The sequence below is a fragment of the Megalops cyprinoides genome, chromosome 3 (assembly GCF_013368585.1).
Source record: "Megalops cyprinoides isolate fMegCyp1 chromosome 3, fMegCyp1.pri, whole genome shotgun sequence".
Lineage (NCBI taxonomy): Eukaryota > Metazoa > Chordata > Actinopteri > Elopiformes > Megalopidae > Megalops > Megalops cyprinoides.
This window is the reverse complement of record NC_050585.1, coordinates 30,276,197-30,301,020: the sequence shown is the minus strand read 5'-3', so window position 1 is coordinate 30,301,020 and position 24,824 is coordinate 30,276,197. Positions and strand designations below refer to the sequence as shown.

Below are 24,824 nucleotides of genomic sequence, written 5' to 3'. Positions count from 1 at the left end.
TAAAAATGATGATCACACTTTACTTTCCTGAGATGCTCCCCCTTCCCCCCGGACTAATTAGGCTCTACCTGCTGGCGGAGGGGGGAGGGGGGGAGAGGGGCACGCATTGACGTGACCCCAAAAGTAAGCTCGACAACAAGACAACGACGACAGGACAACAACAACATGTCAAAACGTCCCAAACTGTCTGGTGCCCAGGGGAGGAAAAAAAGAAAAGAAGAGGAGGAAAAAAGAGAGAAAGACAGAGGTAATGTTACAATAAAGGTGATGTCATGACATTATTTGTACGTAGAAGAACAACGACACGTTGTTAACCAAACATGGTTTGCTAATCAATAAATAGCTAGCGTGAACTGTTTTAACTTCAGTTAGGCTAATGGCATGTTACGAAGGACCAAAGCTGTTATGAAAAATGACACTCCCACCCAGCTTCCAAATATGTAAATATTATAGGGTCAGCAAGAGTTAAAATTAAAATAAAACTTGTTTACATTTTTATTGAAAACTGGTTAGCTCACGTTTTCTTAGCTTGCAATATTAGCCTTAATCAAAAAGCTAACGTGTTATTCCTTTTCCTATAGTTTTAAGCCTGCACAGTGCACATCATTCCTGTTATAGCATACCTTAGCATTCCTACATTCTATATTATAGTGCAGTTTACTACTTCTTTGCATTCTGCTAATCAGCATTTCCTTGTAATGACAAAAATTGAATCTTATATCATTTGCATATCAGAAAAGTATCAAACATGTACAGCGTAGTCATCATGCACATATCCGTTAGATTTTTAATTTGTCATATTTCAGTTTATTCTTAAAATCATATTATGTATCATATCATATTTATTATTAGATTGGTGTAATATATTCCTCTTCTCTCTTCAGATGCGCTGTTGAGGTTTCTCAGTCCCACTCCTGCAAATCTTGGGTCATCTACAGCATCAGCCAGCCGGACATTGATGGCACAGAACTTGCAAAGGAAATGCAGAATTTTCCACCATTGCCATCAAAGAATGTGACAAACATGGAACTCTTGACCTTCCTGCATGAGAAGAAGCTGGCAGAAATTTACCCCAACATGTGGGTTGCTCTGAGAATCTTTGCCACTCTTCCTGTCACAGTGGCTACTGCAGAAAGAAGCTTCTCAAAGCTTAAACTGATAAAAACCTACTTGAGAGCTACAATGATGTAGGAACGTCTAAGTGGACTTGCCATCATTAGTATAAATCATGTGGTCTCAAGTAAGCTACCATACGATGATGTTATAGATGACTTTGCTGTAAGAAAGAGCAGGAGAGTTAAGCTGTAGCAGCAGGTGATATGAGGTTGAGTAGGTGGTTGTGTAGTTTTGATGCAGTACCAAAAAGCACCAGTAGATGTCTTTATAAGAGCCCCCTTTCTCCCCTTTTATTGATATTCTTGTAATTTTTTTTTTTTTTGGCAATACTGGGTTTTTTTACCATCTTATTGTGTGCAGTGCCTTATTTATATTGTATTTATAATTTATTTTATGCCACTGGTTTACACTTTTTTATTTTGTGGCTATTTAAATCTTATACTTTATTTAAGCTATTCATATTGTATTTCAAAAATTAATTTCATATTTTTATTGTATTTCTTTCTAATTTGTTCCAAGTGTTTTGATTTTGCAATCGCAAATAAAAGAATGTCGAAGACAAAACTATTCAGTTTCTTGTGAGTATGTACACCAGCAGTCGAATTTACTCCGATGCAAGGGGGGCGCCACCTAAATTTTTGCCTAGGGCGCCAAATTGGTTTGGGCCGAGCCTGGACAAATAAATAACCATGTGTGGCCTGAGTATTGTCAGAGAAGAAGGTGCTTGTATTACAATTCTGCATCTCAGCTGTTGCCCATTAAAACATTTACTATTAAAAGTCACTCATTTGGGTCTGCTAAAGTGTTGCTGTTAGTAAGCTATGCAAGTTATTGTTTCAGTGTATTATAATTGCCAGTTATGTCAGGGGTGTGTTGTTGCACACTCAGTAAAGTTGATGGCTTTGCCTCATTCCTAGCGATGGCATCACAGAGTGCCAATAATCACAACACCTCACATCCTCTCATGTATTATTATTTCAGTGTCATTGGCTTTTCTGACTTTCCTTGAAAGATTGTGTGTAGAAGTATTGAGTGAAATAATATTGTAACCTATGTTAGTTGTTCTGGATAAGAGCATCTGCTAAATGAAAATAATGTAATGTCATTGTGAGACTGTGTTTTCATGTCAATGACAAAATCTCAATACTACCTTTAGCTTCAGCTTTAAGAGAAGGAAAAGGAAGACATACAGAACATAAAAACTACTGTCAAAGAGAGAGAGAGAGATGTTGAGATCCCCATGGAGGGAGGGAGGGAGGGAGAAGAGAGCTGGAGGAAGTTAAGTTTATAGTGTTTCTCCCCTGCATAGCCCAGCACTTGAAGGAAGAAAGGAGGAAACCAGATGTGTTTCAGTGGAACTGCTGGATGTTGAACTGGACACCTTCTTTACTCCACTCAGAGACCAGAAAACCACAACAATCCTAGATTCCTCTCCTCGCAAAAGGATTTGTCCACTGATAGTGCTGCTGAATTGATACTTTTGAGTGCATTTCAAGGTAAGATATCATGTCATAGTAATTCTGATTGATACTGTCAAGTGCTGCTGTGTGAATGCATGTGGACAAAGTTAGTTCTGCAGTTTTGGGTGGTGAAAGAAAAAAATACTCTTATTTCATTCTGATATGGTGAAAAACTTCCCACAAACCTGCTATTACAGAGAAAGACTGGTATTTATATCCAATAATCTTAACAGAAAAAGGGGAGGCACATGTTGTGCCACAATTGTATTGTCGAATGTTACACATTTAGTTTGTGTAATGAATAAATGCTGTACTAATACATTTAGAAAAATGTCAACATTTAAAATATATTTTATGTCAGTAATATTTGTTTAATATTTGTTTGTCCTGAGAAAATAGGCAACACTCAAATATTTTATCATTAAAGCATAAGGTTTGAAGAGCAAATATATTGTTCCTATTTATTTGGCTTTGATGTACCTTAAAAAGCCAAGATTGGTGTAATTTCAAGACAACATTTTTCTCGTATTTCTCATATTAGATTGGTTATCTCGCACATTTGGCCATGTTTTCAACCAGGAAAATGTGCATTATGCATTAACTTGGTAGAGGATTAATGCAAGCTCTGATAAGAACAGATGCTGGTAATTTATGACTCCAGGGAAGCCCCTCTCTTGCATGCCAACTCTACCAATGTTAAAACCATCAGCATTGAGTTTAAATGGTCTTAAATGGCTTTCTGCAATGGATTTCCAATGCCAAAGAAATGAATAAACCAGGAAATCTAAAATCCCCTTTGGTGCAGGATGGATTTTGGAGGAGTATTTTATTTTTATCTGACCCATATGCATCAAACCACCCCACCCCCACCCAAAAAAGCATTTCCTGCTTCCATAAAAGGCTGGTCTCAAAAGACACTAAATAATACATCTGATTGTTTCTTACTGGGCACTTACTGTATACATATTTTACGTAATCTGTTAAGAAACCATATTTTTGCTTTTGATTTTCTCAAACGACTGATTGCAATTATTGTGAATGTTTTAACATCAGTATTTCAAATTCCCCACAAAGACTGGTCATTCTACAAGCTGCTGGACTTGGTAAACTAATATTGACAGATGTCATAGAAGAGAGAGATGGGTCCTCTTGGCATCCCTCATGCCTGGGCTGTGACAGTGCTGGACCTGCTGTTGGCTTTACCCCTGGTCCTGCATGCCTGCCCCAGATCCTGCAGCTGCCCTGACCCTCGAGAGGTTCACTGTACTTTCAGCCACCTCACTCATGTTCCACATAGCCTGCCCAGAGGCACCCAACGACTCAATCTGGGGTAGGCTGCCAACATATCTTTCTCTTCAGAAGTGCTGGGTTTAGTGTTTCATTTATATTTCCTGTATGGTTCATATATGTCACTTATTTGCATTTATTTCCATAAACATTAAACTACACATATATTACTGCAATTACACTGTAACTACACTGTAATTACTATTTATAGGGATCAGCAAATTAATTAATACTGTAAATAAAAATAAAGTAACAAGAGTGTAATTACATGCCATTACTCAGCAACTATAGAGACTTAGTTACAGTGTAACTACACTAATACAGTCATGTTAATGCAGAGTGTAACATTTATTTCTGCCAATTGTGTGTTAAAATGCAAGACAAAGCAAAGCTGAACCAGTAATGAACATCATATCAAAGGTGAGATTATTATAATCTCATTTTTGAATGGCATTAAACTAGCTGCAGTATCTCATATGGACAAAAACATATGCTGTTGTAGCATTTATGTTTAATGCTTCCTCCTGTTCTCCCTCTCCAGGTACAACAATATAATGACATTGAATGCCTCGGAGTTCACAGGACTCAGGCGTCTAGAAATGCTAATGCTTCATGGAAATGACATCGAGTCTGTGTCCCCAGGATCGTTCTACAATTTGCGTTCCCTAAGAGTATGACCAAGGAAATGAATATTCTCTAAACCATAAACATGCATGCCTACATGCGTACATGTAAAAACCTTTCACACACTTTCACACTGAAGAGATTTATATGATACTGAGTCTGTTTGCCATTGATACTCTCTTCGTTGCTGGTTATGCTTCCATTAGAGGTACTCAAGCTGACATTCAAGAGCCCATATGGAATAGCAGTATAACAAACTCAATGGAAAAATGTATAGTTCCTCCTTGAATCCCCTTATGCATGGTAATGTAATACAACTTAACTATCCAAGCTGCCATATAGCTACCAATTAACTTTGGATGTTTAATGTTGGAGGAGATTCATGTGACTATGCTTTTTTGCTTGTTAAATATAATCTGCAAAAGTCTGCTCAGAAAGGTACAGGAAATTAAGATTACTTTTCACCTCCATCTAGAATAAGTTTGCATTGTTCAGGTCTTGATGTCTTTCACAGATTCTGAAGCTGAGTCACAACAAGCTGAGGACTCTCACGCATACTATCTTTGAAGGCCTGTCAAGCTTGGCACGCCTCCACCTGGACCACAATGCCATAGAATTCATTGAACCATTTTCATTCAGTGGGCTGACAGCCCTTACAGTATTAAACTTGGAAGGGAACCGACTGAGGGGCCTGCACCCCCACACCTTCATCACTCTGTCCTTCCTCGGGAACTTTTGGAGCTCCGGCCTGCGCCACCTCCACCTGTCTGACAACCAGCTGGAGTACCTGCTCCCAGGAACTCTTCAGAATCTAAACAAACTGGAAGCACTTTCCCTACATGGCAATCCCTGGGCGTGTGATTGTAATCTTCAGTGGCTGTCACAATGGAATAACAAAAATAAGGGTATAGGAAATTCCTCACTAGAATTATACATTTTCTATTAATCTCTTTTACAGCCCTTAAAAACAAATGAACAAACAAAATTCTTCTCATTGTTGTATTATTTGTTATTGGTTCTTGTTATACAAATGATTTTTCAGCTTTCTCCATTTAGGAATTGATCATTTCAGCTGCTGTCGATGACAGTGTCAAAATTGAAATATGGTTATTAATGCAAATGAGAACTAGAAACATGTTCATCATGAGGTTACTCATTAGCTGAATAAAAATGCCCTTGGTTAATGTTTCCTCTCCTCCCTGATTTCCCATGAAGATTAAATAATGTTCCAATTTCAATTACTGTACCTTTCAATAAACTCAAACACCATGTTGATAGGAAGTTAACAACACCAATTTTACTCTCTTCTTCCTCTCTTTCCACTCACAGGTGTGATCAAATGCAAAAAGGAAGACCATTCTGGCACAAGCGAAAACTGTGCTATGTGTTCTACTCCACAAACCCTAAACAACAGCCAGGTCTTCCATCTGTCCCCTGAACAGCTCTCCTGTGACAGACCCCTTTTACACTCTCCACTGAAGCTGAGAGAGAGCACCATGTGGCAGGACACTGACTCTGACATCCCATACACTAAAGACCTGGAGCCACCGCTAGGTCATCTCACCTTCATGCTGTCTGACAGCCATGGGAACACAGCATATGTTGCCTGTGTTGTGAGGCACCAGAGTGAGGGTACTGCCATGACCTGGCAGAACCTGAAATTTCCAGGACAAGTGGCAGTCAATGTGACTTTGATGAGTTTGTTGGAGTGTGCAATTGAAAAGGATGAGCTTCAGGAACTATGGAGACTTATTGCTTATTATTATGAGTTCCCGGCTGTCCTGAAGAGGGGTCTTCGGCAGGAAAACACTTCTACAGTCACTTTTCAGTACTCCCAGGTATTTAGTGAGGATTCTCCTTACTTGACACATGTCAAAGGACATTTAATGGCTGAACCGGCATGGTTGTTACAACCCCTGATAAGACTTAAATTGAATAGACGGAAGACTACAAGTAAAACACTCGTTTTGAATTTCCATACTTTCATTTCATCGCAATTAAACACCCGGGAGGAGCCAGGTTTCAACAAATACACCTGGGCCTTCATACAAAGATGGATACCAGGGAGGATACAGGCTGCCTCGGAAGGTTCTGAGGTCAGTTTGGAATGTAAAGTGTCCAGCTCTGGACATGTGCATCTTGAATGGATGCTTCCAGATTTATCCATTGTGAACAAATCTCACTCCAGAGTAATGGTTTCAGAGAGTGGCAAACTGGTTATAGACAAAGCAAGTCCCTCTGACTCTGGGCTGTATCACTGCCTTGTGCGGACTGAAACTGACTTAGATGTGGTGTCCTTTAGGTTAATTGTGAGGGAGAAAATGCTAACTCCTGATCATATCAATGGCAAAGAGATGTCTATAGATAAGGGAAGGTCACTTACTCTTCCCTGCTCTGTGTCTTCAGTCCAGCCTACCATCATAAATTGGTATATGCCCACAAATATAGTCATGCAGCAATCATCTTCAAACAGCAGGATCAATATATTGTCCAATGGGAGTCTAGTTATCACAAATGCAACACATGAAGATAGTGGAAAATACAGCTGTTTGGCTGCAAATCTCTATGGGGCAGACATACTGTCTCACCAAGTCATGATCAAGGGAGAAAACAAATCAGAACAGATGAGTGCCAGTGAAAATAGAGGGGAATCAACAAGAGGGGTAACTTCTGAAACTGACAGTGAGTTTAACACCACAAATGAAGGGGAAGGGTCAGGCTATACGGGAATGGAACACCCAGGTCTTGCAAGGTTCCAACATGCTTTCAGCGGACACGATAGCTCTCAGGGGCATATACGACAGGAAAACAAAGTCAAGGCTGATGAGAGTAAGAAGAAAGCAAACGAGTCTGTTGACTTCAGTCATTTGAATCAAATACTTGTAAAAGCCCACAGTAAGGCTCCAGCGATACTCCCGGTGCCGTTGCAAACAACTGCCACTTATACTCATGCTACAGCTTCTTATACCACTACAGCTAGGACTCTTATTACCACAACTTCTACCAGAAGCCCTTCATCAGGCAGTGATTATGCAGTAATTTTGCGTCAGTCTGTAAAGACTGACTTAGAATTGGCCAAAATTCAATCACAGCCCACAATACTATACACGACACTGACCCCAAATCATCAAGAAACTACTGTGTACCATGGCAGTGGAGATTCCAGTCTTAAAACATCTTTGGCAAGTCCTGCCTCTGTCACAGTTAGCTCAGCTGTAAAAATCCATGTGATTTACTCTATTCAAGGCAACAACTCAGGAGAACGAAGGATCAGATCCACCTCTAAACCCCTTCAAACATTCAGACGGAGACCCCCATACAGACGCAGGAGACCCCTTCGCCGGAGAATTAAACCAATAAGTTCCTTTCAAAAGGCCTCTCTCCCCTCAGCTGACAAAGTAAAGACTGAAAAAAATAAGATCTACAGTAATAGTACAGAATTGCAAAGAGGATCTGTACACATTCATAGTACAAGTGAACAAGACCACTTAACTCCTATTAACAGTCTTTTTGCCATAACAGATAAATCCATTTATATGGACATCAACCCCACCTTACCTTCAGTGAATACATTCCGCAAAAATCATGTTTCTAATACAATATTTAGCCTGTACCCGGATTTATTTCTGGGTCCAACAATAGATCCATTGCCTACAAAGAAGACAGCCACTACATCTCTTGCAAGCAATAGACTGCATGCTGTCAAAGCACCTAAACAAGCTGAGTATGAATTGAACACACATAAAGGAAATCACCTTTTGTCTTTTAACAAAGTTGATGGGAAATCAAATTGGACTATTAGAGAACACAGTCCTCATTTTCATTCCAGCACTGGGTTGTCCTCTGTGATCACTACAGTGTCACCATTTGTGATCAAGACTGCCTCTTCAGCAGTTGGAGCAGCACAACATGCTCATAAATATCTACTAAGTAAAGAAAAACAGACAGTGCAAACACAATCTGGTTCTGACTTTAGAAACCATACTGAGATACCTGAAAGTAAAAGAGGGCATGATTCTCCTCAACTAGAGGAAAATCTGAGAGACTCCTTGTTGAAAAACAGATTGAAGTCTCTATCCGAGGGCTTACAATCTCATAATGTCCACGTGGACAACTCTTGGGCCGTGCAACAGTACATCCAGGAGAAAGTTCAAGTCCCGCCTACTACCTCAAACCTCCCTGGGGCCCATCCCAATCAGGTCCGCAGCTGGTTTTCCATTCAAAGTTCAGGACAGCATATTTCATCTTCAAACAGATCCTGGCATTTCCTTTATCACGGAGGCCAAGATGCTAGGCTCACCATGCAACCAGAAATCACAAAGCTACATACCAACACATCTGCTCTAATTTCGACAGCAGCAACCATTAAAGCAACTACAAAAACACCTCTGAACTTTCACCAACCTCTTAGCAGCCCAGTCAATAGGACCAGAGACTTTGCATTTCTCTCAAGGCTCAGAAACAGATATAGACAACATAAATTTGATACCCACCATCTTTTACAATCAGGGAAGACATTTACTCCTAAACCAAAAGTTAGCTTCCATAATCCGATGTTTCAGCACATCCCTACATCCCCTCAGAATAATGGTGTTGTGACTCCAGGATCCTTTCCATTAGCCAGCAATGGGTTATTCTCTACTGCCAGAGGCCACTCTAGTCACTGGGGACTCCAGAAATTAAATAAAACTTTGCCTTCTCCAAATCTAATAGGGAGTGGGGATAAGCCAAGGATTTCTTCTTTTAACACCACCAGCCAATCTGCTCTGATAGAGACAGATGTGTATCTGCCCTGTGAGGCATTGGGAGATCCAAAGCCTGTCTTCTCCTGGACTAAAGTCTCTACAGGTAGGAATCATATTCCACAAGTAGGATATACTGTTCATAACATATATTTAGACATCTACAGATCACTAATTTGTAAAAAAAAAAAAAAAAAAAAAAACTGTCTGTGTGCTTCCAACTCTTATTGTTTTCTATAGCTAAGTCTTCCTGCTGATTTTTTTACAGGGACACCCGACATCAGTGATTCCTATATAAACCTTTATAAATCTCAATATCATCTCTAGCCCCTTGATCTTGTTGATTTGAGACTATTTAGATGTCATTAAATTGCACTGTAGCTGAAGCGACTCTTCATGTTTTCTCCTATTCTAACCAAACAGGAGTGACCATTGAAGAAAACAGAAAGCTTGGGCAAAGATTTGAAGTTCTGAGTAATGGCACTTTTGTGATAAAAAATGTTAAGCTACAAGACAGAGGCCAGTACATCTGTTTGGCTAAGAATATGTTTGGGTCAGATAAAATGATAATTACCCTTTCAGTACTGACCCAGCCTCCCAAAATTGTGCCACCAAAGTCAACAAACATATCTGTGTATTTGGGACATCCTGTACACATAGACTGTGTGGCAGAGGGCAAACCACAAGCACAGATCATTTGGATTCTTCCAGACAGGACATTAGCGCAGGGTCTAGACCTCCCTGATACTGCCTTTGTAAGTAATGGGACACTAAGGATCAAGGCAGCTAACTTATCCAGTAAAGGAAACTATAAGTGCATTGCCAGCAATGCAGCTGGTGCAGACACAGTGACCTATAACATCCATGTGGTAGCTGAATTACCCACTATCAATGAAGAGGCCTCTGAAGACATTGTTATGCCCATGGGAAGCAATGCCTACATCCACTGTACAGCAAAAGGTGAACCTAAACCTATACTTCAGTGGAACCTCCTTGACAGGCTAAAACATAAATCTTCCCAGCTCCTCAATGAGAGGATCTCTGTCTTCTCCAATGGAACATTATTTTTGAGGAACATTTCACTCACAGACTCAGGAAAGTATGAATGTTCTGCCACTAACCAAGCAGGCACAAGTAGGAGAGTGGTACAGCTGAACATCAGGCAACAGTTCCTCAGCCCTGAACATAAACTGGCCCAGCAATACATGGTAACAGCGAAGTATGGCTCCACTATGTATCTACACTGTCCAGAGTCTGAAAACTCCCAGCATGGCACCCGTTGGAAACTGCCCTCCAACATACTGCTAGATCATCGCAACAGGTACAATTGCTTTAGCTATGACACAACAAAATCCCCTTATGTTGCCAAGGCAGAGAATGACGAAAAGCAAAATTTGCATAAATCATTATGCAAAAGGGTTTGAATACACAAAAAAATTGTACAATTTTTACATTAACATAACCTTGTTAATATAATAGGTTAACTATAACCTATTATTCTTTTTATAAAGAAAACAATGAGAAAAGTATGACTTCTACAGACAGAATAACTAATATTTATTAATTTGTACGTAAAAATTAGAAACGTAATGTGGTAAATTTAACAAAAGTTGATTGATCAATATCACAGGCTGAAGCATGTAATATGATACTGTATGTAAATTTTCTTGCCATATAGATAGATCAAAGACTCACAGCAATACATTTTCTTTAGTCATTTAAGTATACATTTCCTTTCAGCCCTGACAGACGCATATTAGCTTTTGGCAATGGAACACTCAGAATCCAGAAGCTGACTGAGATGGATGGCGGCAGCTACCTTTGCATGTTCCGGCAGTGGAACCATGAGGACGTCAAGCAATTTCAGATTGAGATCCTCATGAAGCCGCCAAAGATCAAGCGCTTAGCCACAGCCCAGAAGAGGGTCACGTACGGAAAGAATTTCCAGGTTGACTGTTTAGCTTCTGGGATTCCCAATCCAGAAATGTTCTGGATCCTGCCAGATGGCACCATAATCAACAACACTCTCCAGCCTAATTACAGGGGTGCCCTGTCAGGTCGCTACGTCATCTTTGAGAATGGCACCCTTCTGGTGCAACAGTTAACTCAAAGGGATGAAGGTGACTACACATGCTATGCGAGGAACAACCTTGGTAAGGATGAGATGAAAATCAGCGTGAAGGTGATACCTGGCTCTCCAAGGATCTTATCAGAGGACCAGATGATCATCTGGGGCCGACTTGGTGAGCCTGCATACCTGAGGTGTGAAGCCACTGGGGACCCTCTCCCAACAATTACATGGTTCTCTCCAAGTAATGCCACTATTACTTCTATCAGGTACCAAATCCTGGGAGATGGTACTTTAATTATCAGGAAAGTGGGTTTAGAAGACCGGGGAAACTACACCTGTGTGGCTAGAAACTCAGCTGGAAATGATATAAAGATTATGCAGCTGGAAGTGGTCTCCAGAGAGCCTCAAATAAATGGACTATGGGGGACGACTACAGCAAAAGTCTCAGCGCCATCTCATCAGACATTGCTGCTTGACTGTGAAGCAGAAGGCCTGCCAGAGCCACGTGTAACTTGGACTACTTCCTATGGCATCAGCTTACCCACACCCTACCTGGGTGGCAGGTTCCAGGTCCACAAAAATGGAAGTTTGGATGTACGTGCCCTGAGGAAAACAGATGAGGGTCAGTTTGTGTGTCTGGCACAAAACAGCTTTGGAGAGGCCAGGTTAGAAATTGAACTGAAAGTGCAAACTCTCACAGAAAAGCCAAGCTTCTCCAAGCCAAACACTGAGATTATCCCCATAAAGACAGGTATGAGTGAAGTTACTCTACAGTGCTTTGCCCATGGCAAGCCAGTTCCAGAGTTTCTGTGGGTGCTGCCCAATAGCACAGCGTTGATACCAGGCACAATCCTTCAGCGTTTCCATCATTATCCAGGCAATGGCATTTTGCGTATATTGCAGCCGGTGAATGGTGACATGGGAGTCTATCGTTGCTTAGCAAATAACACAGCAGGACAAGCTGAGAAACATTATGCTCTAGAACCAGGATGGAAACCTCAGATCCAGAGTACACCAAGGCCCATTAGGATTTTATTCGGGCAGAATCTGAACCTACCCTGCTCTGTTGATGCCTGGCCACAGGCTGCCATTTCCTGGAGTCTTCCCAATGGTCGTGTCCTGGAGAAGCCACAGGTCATTGGAAGAGTGAGCTTTTTGGGAAATGGTACACTACAACTGAGAGAAGCTGCTGCAGTTGACAAAGGAATTTACATCTGCAAAGCCACCAATGTGTTTGGCTCATCCATACTATCATACCCGGTCACAGTAATAGTACATCCTCCTCAAATCACCAATGTGTTCCCCTCTGTCACTACAGTAAGCAGGGGCTCCATGGTAAAACTCAGCTGTAGAGCTGTTGGAACACCCAAACCTGATGTGTCATGGACTCTACCAGGAAGTACTACACTCACTTCCAGCACCCCTATTGCCACACAGAGTGGCATATATGTGACTGTTGACGGCATCCTTGTCATACAAAATCCAGTGCTAACAAACTCAGGGATTTATAAATGCAATGCAAGGAGTGCTCTGGGAATAGACTTCAAAGCCACATACCTTCAAGTATTATGAGCAAGACAACTTACACAGAGTACCTTACTTGTACGGGGTACGTAAATTCACTTTGCAAAAGACCTGGAACCTGACCTACTGTAATACAAACAAGAAAAAATACATCAAGTAGTAATAATATTTCAGGCTGAAGTTTTTGTTTTTCTTATTCATGAAAGTACTGCAAGTATTATTATTCTATCATTATGTGCAAATTGATGATTTATTAATGGTATGCAAAGTTTTCCTCTGAAGTATGATTTAAACATGTTATTGTGTATATTCTTATATAACTTTACCATGTCAATGCCAATGAAATTTTACTTCACACGGCGTGCATTGTGGAACATTTGAAAGAAAAGTCATAAAATATGTCAGAGAGGACTTTTTCTACAGAAAGAACTATAGCAGTTCTATTCAGCAACACAAGTAGACTACAGTGCATATGTAATTTATTTAGCAAACTGAATGAAAATTCTGACTGATTCCCCCATTAATCATTTTGTTTAATGGTTTCTATAAAAAGCATGCAGTTAGAAAGCAAAAGTTGTTGTAAAATATACAAGTATGGAGAATCTAGTATCCCGTTGTACTTGGTTGGGTTTTCATTTGTTTTCATTGGCTTCATGAGTATTCTTCTAAAGAATATATATTAAACCCCATATCATCTACCTTTTCATCTTTTCTCTTGATTTCTCTTGATGAGGTGACCTACAAAGCAATGATCCAGCACACATCCTCAATCCCATATTCACAGAAACTAAAATCAGATTTGTACATTAAAACAATAGACAATAAAGATTTTACTGGAAGAATAGCTCATTCTAGAAAAAACAGACCAACCATGTCTTCTAACCAATGGTCAAACAAAAATTCCATACCTGACTCAAAATATTTCTCAGGACCATGGAAAAAACATGGACCTTCAGTTTTGTTCAACGAAACTATGTAATCTGTTCATTTGTTATTTAGCTCAAGTTTTGTTGACATATTGTGGCAGAGTGCAATGTGGGGATCATTACTGAATCTCCGATTACTGAGTAGATGATGTGTGAACAAAGCTTTATTGCAGCTGAGCTAAAACTCTCTGGGGCTTTGAGGAAAAAGGGAAAGACTTAAATATTTGACTGCTATCCTTTCTCTCAGCATGATTTCATTTGGTCACAATATCAGTGTAAAAATGAATGTTTCAAATGAGAAATACAACTATCCTAATCTAACTAATCAAACTATCCTATATCTAAAACAAGTATAGTTTGATTTATGGTCAGTATGGTGAAAGTGTGTTAATTTCAAGACAGTGAGTTCTTCAATGTTGCACTGTCTTATGTTCTCCACTAGATGTAGCTGATGTCCTACAAATGACAGTGGCTCTCAGTCGTTTTTTACGGTCACAAAATAGGAAGTATGGCGTGTGAGGTGAATTAATATTTTTATACTTTGTTTATAGTAAATACAGTACTGTTTTCTGAGTTACTCCATATTATACTCACTCTCTGTGTGGAAAATAGTTCTGCCATTGTAAAACATTTGAGATGGCAGCAGTATATGATATTAAGTCAAAACGCTATGGCTGGTCAGGTGGTGATGGTCCATACAGGTTATCTCAAATAATTGTGTTTCTTCGGTGGCTCTTGATATCCTGCTAAGCGCGATAAGGACTGATTTCGTTTTCATAGGACACTTTCCCACCATGTTCACCTGAAATTCATTCGCATCGGGTGCCCTCGAAACGAAGTTTAGTCTACGTGATGTGTTGCACAACCAGAATTATATCGGTTTCACATTGATACGTTGAACTTGTTTAACTGAAGTAGCTCTGCGGAGATATGATGGCCAATACACGCATGCTGTTTGTCTTGCGACTCCTTTGTGTTATGTGGTGCTTTCACCAATTAGTTGCAGTCGAGTTAACACAGTGACAAAGTGCTGTTGCGTCGACCTGTGGAAGACGCAACCCAGAAACGTATAAACTGACGCGCAAGTAAAATTTAAGGCCAGCAGAGTTTTGGTGCTATGTTTGAACGATTTCCAGATAAACCTTAATACATTTACTTTAATATTTCACAGATTTCAGTGGACTAAAGTCACAAATGCACCAAGTTCTCTTCGAAAGGGTCTATTATTTTTTAATTGGCATCGTGGTATGATCGCGCGATTGCAATGTTTTTAACTACACCCGGAAAAGGAACAAAACCACACTTCGATTCTAATCAAGCAGTCTGAATACGTAGGTGAGAAAGTGTCCATAGTCGACATCGAGGTAAAGCAACAAGAATAATATATTTCCTGGGATCCATTTCTGGTACTAACGCAGCTGCACCATTCACTATTAAATCGTTAAGGTTGGGTTCTGCCCTCTTTATCATTTGAAATGATAGCCCAGTCATAAATACTTCCCTGTTGTTTTCTTAATTTCCTGTACTGGTGCTTGTTATTTATAAATTACTAAAATCATTGTTATTCTTTTACATGCTTTGTGTTTGCAGTGGCAATGTACCAGATTGATGATTGAGGGTGGGGTACCTACAATGGTTGCAGTGTAGCTGGTGGCTGGAAGTGTGTGGGTTGTTTGTTAGTATGGGAGGTTAACAGGATCTTCAGTGACCAAATAAGTATAAGTAAATAAAATAAATAATAATAATTAAAAAAAGAAATAAAGAAATTCAACCCAACAAATTTGAGAAACTCTGAGCCAACAGTTTCTATATGTGGCAATTCAATTGTGAATTACCTGTGTCATGTTGGCTCTGTGGCTGTGTCACCGTAAATGAAATAAGCTTCTTAGCTGGCGTGTACCAGACCAGCTATCTATTTCTAAACTAAATTTAGCAAGCTACCAGAAATAACTTTCTTGAGAAAATCATTGGCTTTACACAGGGATTATGATATTGCATTTTACCTCTGCAATCTGCCAGTGCAAATGAATGTAGATAGCAAAGTTATCAAATGGAAATGGGTTGGCTTTATCAGAGGAACACTCTTTTATTTAATCCTCTTAAGCAGCACATGCTGCCCCTGTGCCCCCTTGCTGCATCTGACTAAATTAGCTTGGGGTAGTGAAAATGAAGACATGTTGCTCATTTATCTTTAAACCAGACTTTCAGTTACATTGCTCTTTGATTCTTTTTTTTTTCCTGCCAGGAATATTATTTAAGCGAGCAACCTTCCTTATAATACTTGGTATTCTGATGGCTCGTGTTTTGTGCAGCAGAACATGTAAGAGTAAAGTTAAATGTTCTGACAGAACCTACAGTCAGTAGACAAATGTGCCCACACACCAGAATTGAGAGAGAAAACTATGGTTTCAAACCCATCAATATATGTATGTCCACCATGGAAAAATAACTGTGTCCTGTTTCATGATTGACTCACTTTTTGTAAGATAACGAGAATGTGTTTGCATTCCGTTCTTGGTCTGTATCACTTGTTCTTTTCTTGCCCTTTAAACACCATGCTAACAGCTCTGCAATACACCCTTCATCCATGGAATTACAGCATTTTGTCATGCTGTGGGCTACGGTGTGGTTTCCTATCAAAGAGTCATATCAACAGCACCCCATAACAGAATAAGTGACATCACTGCAGGGAGAATCAGCAGAATGAGACATGAAAGCCTTAGTCTATGTATGCACTTTGAGCACATTTCCAGGACAAATATAATGTTAAGTAACATCATTTACTATGGCTCAGCCTTGGAACAGAATAAAATAATTTCCAAATTCTGAGGCAATGATGCACAAAATTTCAAAACTCCTGTATTGTGTCAGTCCTGACTGGCCTAATTATGCAGTGTCTCTCTACTGTAATGTGCATATTATAATTGAAATGTATGAGGCTCAAAGGCATCAGACACCCTAATAACATCCCTCCTACTAGCTCCCTGAAAAAAAAAAAATCTTGTCACATTGGTTTCAGTACTGTCCAGAGTGTATAGTACGTGTACTGTTAAGTGTTGGTTCTGTTGTGTATAAATGTACTTGTCCTTGTATTATATTATAAATTACACTGAGCAAAACATAATCCAACATATCGACATAAGAAATATTATATCTGAATATTTTTCTCACACTTGGTTTGCAGTTTTTGATGCTCCATGGCACCATGGTCAAACTGGAGAGGCATAAAAATTACTTGATGTGCTTCATTGTTTCAGTACCTGTTGAACATAATGTCCTTTGTCCCTGAAATGCACAACCATTACTTGCAAGAATTTGAAATAACCCTGGGTGACACAGTGCATACAGTGTTTTTATCCCTTTCCCTAGCTGCAATAGAAGACGCTTTTTTTTCCCCCCATTCATTTTACGCATTAATTTCATCTGGTTGTGCCCTTGTGCAGCTGTCAGAGTCTGGATACACAAGGCAGAGATCACGCCAGCAACGCCTCAGTCTCCTGTATGGCCATTAATGAAGACCAGCATCATGCTCTCAAAATGTATCAAAGCCACAGGGAGCAGACCAAGTTTTCCTGCATATGGCATGCAGCCTGTTCAGTCAGTCAATATCTGAAGGGTGTAAAAGCTGAAATCTAGGGGGATGATTGTTGGAATTATCATGGCAGTTCATCGTGTTCATTTAACTTCATGTGTATCTTAAACACGTTTATATAAGGCTTTGTGGGGTCTTTTTAACTTTTAAATATTATGACACCAATGTTGTATTGTTGTTTTTTGTATCATTATATTATTTATAAATCAATGTTTTTTCTTCTGTTACCAGGAGATGCCACAGGCTGATCCAAGCTGCAGTTTGCATGCAAAATCCAAGAGCTTTCTCAAATCCTGAATAATCGCTTGTAAATGAAGTTGACTAGATCTCCTTTTCAGCTCAATGACACTGGTTTTTAAGCAGACAGATCAGTAAGTAATTAAGCCAAACTGTCATTCAAAGACAATGAGTGCACTTTCCCTTCTCTGTGATTGGCAGTTCATAAATTGAATCCCTGTAAAAACAAAGGACAGCATGAGCCTCAGTCAACTGCAAAAACACTTTAATTGACACCCTACTACAAAGCAAAGTCTTATGTTAGTATGTAGGGAAAAAAAGAGTTGTTTGAAAAAGCTTTAGGTTGTATCATGATTAATGCCATTCATTTTCAAGCTCTTTTACCATTATATAAAACAGTGTTCATTTTTGTAGTGGCCAACACTTTTATGGTGCTTTCAGGTCTCAGAGAATGTTGATGCTATTCTTCACATTGACGTGTTGATGGGATGGGTGTCACTTTGGGAAGGTCAGACCCATCCCTTATCCTGTCTGGGCCCATCAGTCTTTTTTAATACCAGGAAGCCTGATTCTTGTCCCCTGCATGGCTTTCCATACACAGCTGTCTGCACTGATGTGTGCCCTTAGACTTTCCATTTAAATCACTGCATCGGCTCTCTCACACCCTCAAATGCCCCATCACTAACACCCTTGCTCTCAATCATTTTGTCCAAACCATGACATTAATGTGAGTTTCCCTGTTATTTAGTATCTCCAGTCCTTGGATCTAACAGACTCGCTTCTCAACATGTCAGCCTTTGTTCAGAATTCACCTCATAATTGTCTTGCTTCGCAGCTGTGTGATTGCCCTTATCTTTTGGTGGCTTGGTTAATCTTGGGCTTTAGTGGCTGTCTTGTGGTGGAATAAAGGCCTGCTCTGCAAACTGCTCAGAGTCCAGTATGTGAAAATGTCTCCATCCCTGCATACACTGTCACTGTAATGGAAAATGCACCACAGTCAGAGGAAATGTCAGCACTTACCAGTGTGGTCAATACTGGTGAGCCTTGTTACTCTTCAGTGGGACATTTCTCTGCTGTACTTTGTAATGCAGGCAAAATGAACTGATTTCCACTCCCCTACAGCATGACTTCTCCATTATCACTTTCCATGCAACCTCCAAGAGAGCATTATGTTAAAGGGCTGAACCGGAAAGTTGGCACACTAGTGCCAATCTTCTTTGTTAAACTCTCACTGTGTCATAATGCTTCCATCAGAAATGCGACAAAGACAGCTTTGTGCTCAGTTGCAGGCAGTAAAACTACTTCCACTGAGCTGAATATATAAACCTCTGAGATAGGAAAAAGTGTTTTTTGTTTTTGTTGGTTGGATCAAAACAGTTTGAACAGTTAAAAATTCAATTGAAGGATATATACCTACAGTATTAAACTGTAGGCAAACAGTTTAAGTGTTCAGAAAGACAAAAGAGCTGCGAGGGGAACTTGTTGCCCCCATTCTTAGAAATGTGCTACTCTGTTGTTTATGGCGGAGCAGCATCTGTATAATGGTCAGGTCGGTGGTGTGGGGTGAAATTGATCATTTTAATGATAAATCCGATCCAGAGCGACTTACAAGATGCGTTGTTTGTTGTGTACAACTGAGTTTAGAGCGGTCGTGATTTAGGGAATACTGAACAATAGCAATTGTAGTGTTACAAAGCTACGACGCCTCGTTCACAAAAATATATAATCGCAGTTAGACTTCTCGCCAATTGATGGCGCTGTCGGCTATCCGACGAATTTGTTACAACATGTCCTCCAATTTCCCACAGTTCTGAGTCCAACGGCAATGGACCATAGAAGTAAAATTCGTAATTTGGAACGTCGGCGCTTGTTATTGCGCTCTTAGTAACCAGGAGGAAATGCAAAGTTCATTGCTAGATACAGAGCAAGGTAAAGGATTCCGGACCGAATTATTAAATCCAGAAAAAGTAAGTAGCTAGCTAAATAGATATTCTTTCTGTGGACAAGAATCGAACATGCAGCTAACATACAGTTTACCTAGCACGCTACATAGCTGACAATTGTCTCTTCCCGCATTGCTGATGACAGGTAATGATAGCTATGTACTGTTCAATTTCATGTGAATAGTAAGTTGCTAGAATTTGTTATGCTGCTAGAGCGCTAACTCCAGGCAATGTAAGTTTGAGTCACGTTAACTGTGCTAGCTACCGAGCCAGCTGAGTAGGTAATTAGTTTACTTATTTACGTAGAAGCATATGTAAATTAAATTCTAATGTGTGCGCTACCTTGCTAGCTCGTAAGTTATGTTGTAGTTATCTCCTAGCTAACTGCCTAGCTATATAGCTAACGAGGTAACGGGAGTCATGCTAGTAGTGGCCAAAGTAAGATACACCTCGGTACCTAGATGGGAGCGGTATTTAAGAGTGGTTGGCATTTTCAGGAGAGCACGCGTAAATGTTAAGGTGTAGTTGGCTAACCAACATAACGTTAGATAACCCGTGTAGGCTGACGCCTGCTTGAATGTATGCGCACATCTGGTCACGCTGTTCCTGTGTTTCAAAACAAACGAAGGCGCATGGATTGCACGTTCCCCGACTAGAGACGCTTTAGCGCGAACTAGGTTGCTAGCGTTGGACGAGAGCATTCCATACGCGGTAGTCTGACGATTCCGGAATTAACATTAGCCAGGCAGCTTGGCAGGCAACTAGAGCAAGCGTGCAAGAGCGGTGGGTTTGTTTAGCTCCCAAAACAAAATACCGTAAGTGTTCTTTCTCTTTCCACCGCGTGTGCTTAGTTTTGCTTCTTTTGAAAGCTCATTTCACTCGTTAGCTTGCTTGTTCTTCATGTGTAAGAGAAACACGTTCAGGGTTCAGGCCAGCTTACTCTGTTGTAGCTCTAGAAGTCCTAAATCGGTCCATACAACACATTTGCGAAAACATTTCTGCCACTGAAAGCATTGGTACAAGGTTGACATTTTTGTCAAACAATTTTGAATATTAAGGTTGTCATAGGCACCATTCAAACTTGCTTTTTGAGTACGGCTTAATTTCATACCATTGAAGCTGAAGGGGTGTTCTGAATAGCTACATTTTGTGCATACATGTAGCCTAGATCACATCAGATGTTTAATCACCTTTAAATGGACCTATACAGGTCGATCCCTTACTTGAAATAGAATGAGAATGCTTAGTAGGCTACTCAAAACTTTGTAAACATATTAGCCAGCTTTCTAGAACAGGCTGTTACTTTTTTAGATGTTATATTGTAAATCAGCGGATGTACTGTGGAATGCCCAAATTAGTTTAAAGTCGTTATAGGCTAAATGATTAGAATGTCCATTCGGGTGTCTGGAACCGCCCATTCTCATAATCACCATGTTGAGGTATAGACTTGAGAGCTGCTGAATCATAAATCTGTGTATATCTGCCAGCCAGACACTATATACAGGCTTGGTGTGTTTCATTACATTGCCTTTCATACTGCCTGTGGCTGAGAATCAAAGGGCCTACTCAATGACGTCTCATTGAGTAGGCTTTTTGCTCTGCATTGACACTGATATATATTCTGTTCAATTTAACATTGGTTTCTTTATCACTTTATAGAAATAAAAGTTTTGCCTGGCAGGATCTTTCAAGCACTCCCGCGTCATCCTTAAAAAGAGACGGGTAATTTTCCCAATTGACAGGCCAAGTCATAACTTTTCATTTTTCATTGAAAGAACAGCGTTTCAGCAAAGAGTCTAGCTTTGGTGTTTGATGGATCGAAAGCATCCTTTGTGTTAAGGTCACAGTAGCCCTGGGATGCTGCTGCTACCACAGAGGATTGTATACCACAGATTGATAGTATGAAGGATTATTGCACTATGTATCTAATCTGCAGTAGTCTGATATAAAAGTAATTTTCTTTCTTCTTTTCAGTAAAAAATGAGCAAGTTATGTGGTTAGATTTTCTGAGACTGCATAGATGGGTTTGTACAAGGTGACAGGATAAATGATTACTATCCTCATTTAATCTTAAGAAGTTATGTACATGAGTGAGATTGAGTTTTAATTTCTTTTTTTCAACAAAATTTGTGTAAATCAGCTGTTAAGCTTTATTTAGAAACTCCAAAGGTGGGATAATTGCCTAGCTGATGAAATGCATAATTCTTTTTTTTTTGTTTCCCTCTTATTTTCTGCAGATATTGCTCAAAGTCTGTTTTATGGATTTCATATATTTTTAAATTAGTATGGAAAAAAGCGTCTCTGTTAGGTTTACAAATGTTAGGCCTAAAACTACAGAATCCACTGGGAAGTGACATTTCATTCTATGCAGATTTATTCAGAAAGTGGAATGAATTAGCCTAAATGAAGATGCTGTGACTGGTTAAATGAAAGCATTATTCTGACTAAGGCAACCAGCATCAAGTGTGTGATGGCTCGTGTCCCGTTATCCTTTGCAGAGTGTTTCAATATCCTTGCCTCTCAGCCTGAAGTACATACTTAGTGTGTCAGATTAAAGTACGCAAACATATGTTTTAATGTGCCCTCAGTTAACCATCAGTTTAAACAGATGTGGGGTACAACGCTGACTCACCAGAGGGATTGTGGCAGAAAGCATCCAACCTATGCTTTAATAAATCATTTAGCCTAATCCCAGCAGATAAGCACATCTGTACGTGTGAGAGATCTTCAGTTATGCCAGTGCAAAGTGAATACATGATCATAAAAAAAGGTTCCTTTGTAATGGGCTGTATCTGTAGTTGTCTTGTGTTTCTCTTGGATGTATTTTCACCACCAAAAGTGAGGCTCTGCTTAACAATGTATGAACACACACAGACAAGCTGCTATGTAGTGAACTGTCATGTCAGAAGCACCAGTCACCATTTTTGTTTGAAGTCAGCTGATATGATAGTGGCCTTATTGATGGTGTAGAGGTTTCTCTTTGTTGGTGTGCAGACTGAGTGTTGTAGTCTGTGGTATTTTGTTTTATTTTTTTCAAATATATTATTTAGTCAGAAAGACATTTGGAAATGAAGGACATTGCATGTCTGCCATGGATATTTATCTAATGCTCTAAAATTGTCCACTTTACAGTCCACTGATAAGCCTGGATTCTACACTGATTATAGCTTCAAACCAAATTACTTCATTTTGATCTCTCTCACATTTGATGGATTTTTAAAATGTATAACATTGTTTTGTTCTGTGTTGTCGTCCTTCTGAACGGATTTTTGTATTTGAACAATTAAATAATGTTTGATGTGCATTGCTGAAAGTGGAGAGAGCAAGCATTTGAATGCATGCAAATTGTGTAGGGTAGCCCTTTGGCCTATTACAGGGGGGCACAGTCAAACCACACAAGGCATGAGGGAAATGAAGGCTCCGGTCCTCACATCAGATTTTGTAACCACAATAACAAATCTTACTGCTTTGCCATAATGGGAGGTTTTTTATTTTATTTTTATTTTGGTAACATTGACTAAAATGATCATTGATATGAAACCAGTTCCTAAATCAGTTGCGTAAAGCTGAAGATCTATTTCACATTATTTTTCTGCCTACAAGACACTGCGTACAATTTTGAAATTATACTATCAATGAGGCTGGGTACATGCCTTCAGTATAGGACAGGGGTGCCTCATGGGATTTTTATGTGTAGCCTTATGGTTACATTAAATTACAGTTGCATAGTAGATACTCATCCAGAGTGGCTTACAGTTTACAATTTTCACATGTATCTGGGGAGTTTCGGTCAAGCGCCTTGCCCACGGGAACAGCAGCAGTGTTCCACAGGGGAATCCTGCCAGTAACCTTAGGGTTACAAGCCCTCTTCCTTACCAGAATGCCCCACCATTGTCTCTTACACAACATTGCTGCTGGTACAAGCCTTGTTCCCTAAACCAGACTGTCAGTGCATAAGTAAAGACTTCAAAATTGAGGTTTAATATCGTAGCTAAAATATTCAGTTTTCAGTGATCAGAGCTGTTTTGTTGTATGCATTTTGTCATGTGTCATATGGAAAAAAAGGACTGGGATTTGCTAACATCACAGGCAATAGATTGACTGGAACCAAAGCTGCATTTATCGACACTGACGGGGAAGACAAACATGGCAGCTCTCGGTGGCTGACACTTTTCAGCACAAAACACTTTATTTTAAACGAATGAACAAATGCACCTAAAACTCCTGGAAACAGGGTTGCAGTGTTGTTGTTCTAAAATGTACATTTTTCTTCCATGGGAGACCTAAAGGAGAAACGAAAAACAGGTCACATGCACATTTTCCTTACCTGGAAAAAACAGTGAAAGTAGTATGTGATTGCCTTGCCCTCTGGCTCTCTATTTTCCAAATTATTAAGCTTGCTGAGTGATGCTGGGCCACGAAACAAAGCTAGTGAAATCCGCTGAATTCTAATTACAAGGGATTAAGAGATGTGCTTGTCCACCGATTGCAGTCCCAAGTCTTTTCCGGTTTGGAAGGTTTTATAGTCAATTATGGTATCAGGGATACTCTCTTTCCTAAGTATTTTGGAGAGTGTTTTGCACAAATTGGCATTGTTACATGAGACCAGTTGAGAAGAGTTGATGTGGGTATCATTGTAAAAACGTCCTAAATGTCTCAGTGGTCATCATCCTCTTTTGGCCCTTTGGAACCTGAGATGTGAAGTAAGCATGCTGCAGTGCACTTATTTGACCCTGCATAGTTTTCTTTTGCTAAGTAGTACAGAACCCATGGCCTCTTTTGAAGCTGATTTCTCATGTCAATCTGCATGCCAGATTTCTCAGATATTCTTCAGGCTGTTGTCCCACCAGATCTACAGGGGAAAAATTTAACTGCCTGATCCCTCTACCCGAGTCACCTGTCAGAACAATTAAAGATCAAAAATTTTGTAGGAAATGAATCTAAACAAGCCTGTTTCCCACCTTGTAACGGCAAGACATTTGCAAAGAATTCTAGATGTTTTGTCAGAAAGGCTTCTCTGTCCAGCAGTGACAAATTTTTATCATAATTAATTTCCTTTGATTCACAGTCTTCCTTTAATTGATATGCCAGTACACACTCTTACCCAAGCCATTTACAGTTTAAACCCAGTGGAAAAAAGGCTTTGCCCATGCTGGTATACATAATAATGGTGATTATCTTGATAATATGATTATTACTCTTTCAAGCCACAATATCTGAAAGCTTACAGTTTTGTTCCTGCTACTTTTTCCCTGTTTTTCAACATCTCTCCTGTTCTTATTACTACATTCACAGCTTTGTC

The 24,824-nt window shown here is 39.8% G+C and overlaps 2 protein-coding genes across 5 annotated transcripts in view; both read left to right on the top strand.

Moving 5' to 3' along the window:
• The first annotated feature begins 3,715 nt into the window (after positions 1-3,715).
• On the top strand, positions 3,716-12,872 carry LOC118774459 (matrix-remodeling-associated protein 5-like). Its single transcript, XM_036523802.1, has 7 exons — positions 3,716-3,906; positions 4,405-4,534; positions 5,002-5,392; positions 5,817-7,121; positions 9,093-9,335; positions 9,653-10,550; positions 10,970-12,872. Exons 1-7 carry the CDS (start codon positions 3,716-3,718, stop codon positions 12,870-12,872), a joined length of 5,061 nt encoding a protein of 1,686 aa, XP_036379695.1.
• Positions 12,873-19,446: 6,574 nt separating this feature from the next.
• The window catches only part of LOC118775440 (ecto-NOX disulfide-thiol exchanger 2-like), a 170,702-nt gene continuing 165,324 nt past the window's right edge, over positions 19,447-24,824 (top strand). For 3 of the 4 annotated variants that reach the window (XM_036525357.1, XM_036525360.1, XM_036525358.1), the window contains exon 1: positions 19,447-19,546. The gene's annotated coding sequence lies outside the window, so the exon portion shown is untranslated. Of the gene's footprint in view, positions 19,547-20,267; positions 20,338-24,824 lie in introns of those variants that run through there. The other variant, XM_036525361.1, reaches the window with a different exon arrangement.

What these genes read in the sequence shown, in the direction of transcription:
- LOC118774459 (XM_036523802.1), top strand. Translation starts at nt 3,716, where the DNA reads ATGGGTCCTCTTGGCATCCCTCATGCCTGGGCTGTGACAGTGCTGGAC. An exon ending in ATGGAATAACAAAAATAAGG is followed by an intron (nt 5,393 to 5,816) that starts GTATAGGAAATT and finishes TTCCACTCACAG; the next exon opens with GTGTGATCAAATGCAAAAAG. An exon ending in ATCAGAACAGATGAGTGCCA is followed by an intron (nt 7,122 to 9,092) that starts GTGAAAATAGAG and finishes TTGTGACTCCAG; the next exon opens with GATCCTTTCCATTAGCCAGC.